Source organism: Wasmannia auropunctata, unplaced genomic scaffold, assembly GCF_000956235.1.
Source record: "Wasmannia auropunctata unplaced genomic scaffold, wasmannia.A_1.0 LD336059.1, whole genome shotgun sequence".
Taxonomy (NCBI): Eukaryota; Metazoa; Arthropoda; class Insecta; order Hymenoptera; family Formicidae; genus Wasmannia; species Wasmannia auropunctata.
In genome coordinates, this window is record NW_012026831.1 from 53,911 (window position 1) to 60,161 (window position 6,251).

Sequence of the window (6,251 nt, forward strand, 5' to 3'; positions counted from 1 at the left end):
TATATTTTAAATACATAACAATAAATATCACGAGGTAACGAGTTATATAGCAAGTAACATATATGTATGTTACATGTACTATTAAATGTCAGCAAGAAAAATATATGTCTGATCTATTTAAGATATGTAACAGAATACTTTAAATGTTATATTCGTGATATGTAATCGTGCTAATATTATGATGTAACATATACGTTTCAAATACATAAGGTTTTAAGTTACAATATGTACCACGGGAACTGAAATGTCTAGCCATCTGAATTTGCAGGAATACTGGCCCATATACATGTACATATACATATATGTATATGTACGTATATGGGCCAGTATCCCTGCAAATTCAGATGGCTAAGCATTTCTGTCCCCGCGGTGTTCTGTTGTAATATTATATTTATTGTATATATTATAATCAACAAATATTTTAAATTAAAGATATATATAATTAAATTATTTGCATAACTAATATGAAATATACGTACTTTTAGTTAAAGAACGTAATAAGTATTTAAACATAAAAAAATATAATGTTAAATTACACATTCGTTTAGAATGTAATTAAATTTTGTGTACAATATTTCATAGTTAAATGAATTCCAAGACAACTTGTAGAAATTCGTAATACTTGTTGCAAAAGGATTAAAAGCATTTAATCAATATTAATAAAACTGAAACTTTTAGACCATATATATATTTTTATCTTTCTTACAAAAAATTAACATCAAATTATTTATATTAAGTAGAATTAAATCAAAATTGTAATGTAATATTGCACGTTCACAATAATGTGATACTGCACATACAAGAAAAATGCACAATAAAGTGCAAATAAAAATTTGAGTAATTAACAAAACTTTCTTTCTTTATATGTAAATTAACAAAACTTTTTTTTTTATATGTATTATATATGTAATAACTGTTCTTTAATAATTATTTTTTATTAAATAAAAAAATAATAAAACTTTTTTTTAATTAAAAATATGCATTCTTTTAAAAATAAAACAAAAAACTCTATTTGCAGTAATATCTCAAATGTTGCGTTTAAAAGAAAAATTGAGTAAGTATCAAAATATTTAAATTTTAAAAAGTTTTAGTATATAAAATAAAATATGAAGTATATATTATTACATATTATAAATACGTATGCATGCAGAAGTATATAAATGTATATAATAATGTATAATATACATCATTTATTTTAATTTTCTTTAAGAGGATTATCAGCGTTTGTTTGTGTATCTTGCTCATGTCTATGCTTTTGGTCTCTTGAAAGGCGTAATTTACTGAGCCTGAATCATTCGCTTACAGCTTTGCAAAAATGTATTTCTTGAAAATCATTATGTACTGATAATACTACATCTGAAAAAATTTACATAAGTAAAAATATAAATAATAAATTGTATATACAAATTTAAGATCCCATAAAAAAGTGAAAATAAATATGTACCTTTAATTATTGCTATTAGTAACAGATCGCATATTTTAAAATTATTTCGTTGACCTAACCAACTACATTGTGTTCCAAGATCGTTAGTAAAAATTCTTTTTAAGATTTCTTTAACGTTATTTATTGAGTTAGTACCACCAATTCGTTTAATAAACATTATCTGAAAACAGTATTAATTTTGAAAAATAATAAAATTTAGCGGTTACAATATACATTATTATAAGAACATACAAATGCTTTTTTAACGTTTTCATTCTCCAGAGTTTGATCGAAATGAGATATTTGATCAATTGTCTTTAAAGGCAATTGATTTTGAATTATTTGCACTTCTTCGTAGGAATTATTTTTTTCCTTTATTTTTCCATCCTCCAGACGTTTCAATCGGGCATCAATACTTTTTGTATACATTTTTATTAATATACATTCTTGTAGAATACGTTGTTGTATTTTGTCTGCAATATACAACAATATACATGTAAAGCTGCAGGATACATATACTTAGCAAACAAACAGCGAACGCGAACATTCAGATATTCGCGTTCGTATTCGTAGATTGTTTATATACTTTTTTTTTCGATGCAACTGAGAAAAATAACCAACAATATACGAAATTAATCTACGAACACAAATGCGAATTTTAGAACATTTGCGTTTGCTGTTTATTCGGTAAGTGTGTACTCAGCTTACAATTAATAATATACAAAAAAAAATAAAATGTTAATTATGTAAATATTTGAACATATTTTTCTTACTATAGTCATCTGAGGTAGTACTACTATTTGAGGTAGTAGGTGAAGTAGTAACTGGTTTTTGAATAGATGCAATTTCTTTATGATGAGTTGCTATTGAATTATACAAACATATAATATAATATAAACGTATACACATATGCACATATATATATATATATATACAGGTATATATATATATATATATCATGTAAAAAGAAAGCACAGTATACCTGCTGTTTCAAGTTGTGATGATACATGTGTTGAAGGCGCTATTATAATAGGAATATCACTCATTGATATAATATTACAGTTATTTTGATTATTTTCATTGCTTGGTAATGTACACAAAAGTTCTGTATCACAAATATTTCCTGTAACTAAAGAAAAAGAGTCCTTATCATACGACACATTAGAAGTTGAAATTTTCTGACGTTTTTTAGATTTCGTTAGATTGTTCTCTTCTGATATTAATCGAGGAGGAGGTTCATAATCTGTAATAAAACATTAATAATCATGCAACATTTATTTTTATATTAAATAATTCTTACTTTTTACACTTATTTTTATTAATTCAAGTTATATTTAATTGAATTGATTAACTTATAAAAATATGAAAAGAAAAGAAATGAATAGTTTATCCTCATTTTACTCACTTTTAGAATATTCTAAATCTTCTGAAGTTTCGCTATCGCTTGACAAAGCCTTTTTTTTCTTTTTCGTTGGCCTTTTCCACGACAAATAAAACTCTCTTCAGCAGACGTGCAATTGTTATCACATTAGCCTTTTTTCGTGCTAACTGCAAAGTTTCTGTGAAATATTAATTCTTATTTACATAAAAATTTATATATAATTTCAATTTTAATAATATTTTTATAAAAATAACAGCTATATATAATTTAACATAAAATTACTATTAAATACATATATCAGTACCATACAGTCCTTGCATTTCCACATCATAATTTTCCCATGTTGTTGGATCAGGTATCACACTTCGATTAATAAATTGTGATACATTTTTAACTTTAGGCCACCAACATTGATTTCTTTCTTCATTAAGCCATGATAATGGCACTTCAGAAAAATCATTATCTTTTATAAAGCGCACTACGGCGTACAAAGACATTTTTTTTCACTTTGCAAATTCTAAATGCGTTCTGAGATATAAACTGCAAATCTATAGTAATGCAATATTACATAAAAGAATAAAACTGTATGACTATATAATGTAAAGCATATATACATATATGTAAAAGTTTCATATTATTTTTTTATTAGTAAAATTTATCTTAAGTATATTATATTTAATGATGTATAAAAGGTAATATTACAAGCTCCTCAATTCCTACTTTAATAATAATGCCTTTTTCACATACTTGATTTATATTAACTAAATCGATGGCAAACATGTCAGCTTTAGATATTAAAAAAATAGATAAATTAGTAGAATCACTAGGTGTATCAAAAAATGATTTCTTTTTTGCAACAGATTTGCCTGACAAAGAAATATGACCATGATATGAAATTTGTTCCACAAAGATTACTGAGCCATCATGTAGAATGCAGCAATTGTCAAATTCTTTTGTAGAAATGCTGAATCCTTCTAATTCTATTTTCTTGATATAATCATTTTGTGCATTTGCAAAATGAATAATAGGATATACTTTTACTTTATCCTTTTGTACAATTTGAGTTGCTTCGTATAATCTGTTGGAAACTTGTTCCAAATAATTTTTTTCCGTATGTACTTTTCTCTTTAATTTATATAAGAAATTTTCAAACTTGAATGCACTGAATGAATCCAATGGACCAAATAAAGCAACATCATTTGGAAGATGTATAAGATTATGTACATTATATGAAATATGTTGCATTCCATACAGTTCACCAAAATTTTTTACAAAATAATAATTTCTGTGCATATTGTCGCATATTAATACAAAGACGCGGGTGACAAAGTATTCTTATCGATACACTTAAACATAAGAAATGCTCATACATACGTAATGGCAAAACATTTTTTAATAATAATGGTCCTGTATATAGTAAAAATAAACGGAATTCGGTTGCTTTCCATCTGTCAATTTCAAATAAACTTCGTGGATATCTAGCAAATTCTTTAGGTATAAATTTTCTCATATTTACATATTCATTACAAATACTTTGTAGTATATGTGATTTTATTTGAACATGCATTTTGCCTCGTACCCAAATTTGTAATAATTTTTTCATAACTCCTAAGCACACTAAATGCATATAATCCAAGGGCAATTGAGACACCATGCCAATATCTGTATTTTCAAGAATAGATGTTATATGATGATGTTCAGGTTGCATTCTGTTTTTGAAAGAAGCATCTGTTCGAAGAGAACATTTCAGATCTGGAAAAACAACTCTATTTTCTATAAATTCACCTTCGCAAATGCATTTTGTACAACCAAAATATCCTGTATGATTTTTTATTCCAGCAATAAAAGCCCTTGCTGGAGCATCGCATATTAAAGCATTTATTTTTACAGGAATAAGTTTTTCACCAATATATATCCCACAATTATCTTTTATAAGCAATATATCTGTAACTAATGGCTGTAAAAAGACATTTACATCCGGTTTTTTTTTACCATAATAAATTCCAACTGGAAATGGTTCTGTATACAAAGTACTGTCTACTAGAGCAGCTAAAATAGGCCAAAATTGTCCAGAGGAACTTTTCGATATAGGCAATCCATCTATATTGAAATTTAAATTAATTTGTTGCGGTAAATTGACATAATGTTTATATATTGAAATTTTGATGCCTTCTTCTAAACCAAAATGTACATATTTCCCTTCGTTGGGAAAATGTATAATATTTAACTGCACATTTCGTGGTGTTTTCATCAAAGATCTCACATCTTTTGGCAAACTTTTGTGCCCATGTTTATTTAAAATTTCTAAAAGATTGTTGGTTGCTGCATAACTTATATTATGTTTCACAATCCAGGAGCGTATATCACAAGCAATATCAAATGTTTTCAAATCGTTTTGTACATCGAAAGCAAAATTTTCATCATTTTCGATAGATGAATTACTGTTACTTGCAATTTCGAAAATATTATTATAATTATTTTTGTGCGTCATATCTTGATCATTATTCTCATTGTCAGTTTCAATATCATCATTTATACTATTGTTAAGAGTTGAAAGGGCATTATTAAAATTTGTCGATACATTTATGTTTGGCTCATCGGATTTATTATCTAATGAATTTGATGATATTAAAATTTTATTTGTAAGGTTAAGTACACGTCGACGCTGTTGCCGAGATGATAAGTTACAAAAATCTTTTCTTTTTGACATTTTTGTTAACTGCAAGATTAATTTTTCATTCAACAAAGTATGATATATGTAGAATTATGAGAAAAATAAGTGATTTATAATCTGTATTTTACCTTACATACAGACTGCTGCATATGCCTATGCAAACAAACAGCAATAGAGGTTAACTAGCCATAACCATTTAGCAACCACTGATAATTTATAAGTAGGATGTATACTATATATGTAAATACATATACATCTATTTTATGTCTATGCTACATAGCAGTTATATTCGGTATTTGTTCGTACTGAAAATCAAATTTGTCCTCAAAATTACGTAATATTTACATTTCATCCACATAACAATGATACATAACATTGTTCTTTTCATGTGCTCCCTTAGTTATATAACAGTTATGTGTTGGTTTGCTGGGTATTTATCTTTTCATGAGCCCGTTTTGGATGTTTTACAAAAAAGCAGTAAAAGTATGTATTTGCTCAATGTATATGTATTAGTACCAATATTTGTTTATAAAAAAAGTTTTTTATTAAAATTAGTAAGTCATAAATATAAATAAAGTACAGAAACGCATATTAACACTTTTGTTATAAAAAAATTGTAATTTTTTTGTAATTTACTTTTCATTACTTACAGAAACATTACAACATATTATCAATATTTATATAAAACACACAAAACACACATACTTTCATGCAACACGTGTATGATGCACAGATTCCTTATATAATTAATTATAATAATAATCACAATTTGT

General features: G+C 26.0%; 1 protein-coding gene across 1 annotated transcript in view; it reads right to left on the reverse strand.

Moving 5' to 3' along the window:
* Positions 1-1,144: 1,144 nt before the first annotated feature.
* LOC105450651 overlaps positions 1,145-6,251 on the reverse strand; it is a 5,219-nt gene continuing 112 nt past the window's right edge. Inside the window, exons 2-7 of the mRNA XM_011690580.1 lie at positions 2,829-2,923; positions 2,406-2,552; positions 2,197-2,286; positions 1,676-1,896; positions 1,445-1,604; positions 1,145-1,356 (exon numbers count right to left, since the gene is read on the reverse strand). Of these exons, the coding sequence (XP_011688882.1) occupies positions 1,292-1,356; positions 1,445-1,604; positions 1,676-1,896; positions 2,197-2,286; positions 2,406-2,552; positions 2,829-2,923 (778 nt within the window). The 3' untranslated portion in view covers positions 1,145-1,291. The remainder of the gene's footprint in view (positions 1,357-1,444; positions 1,605-1,675; positions 1,897-2,196; positions 2,287-2,405; positions 2,553-2,828; positions 2,924-6,251) is intronic.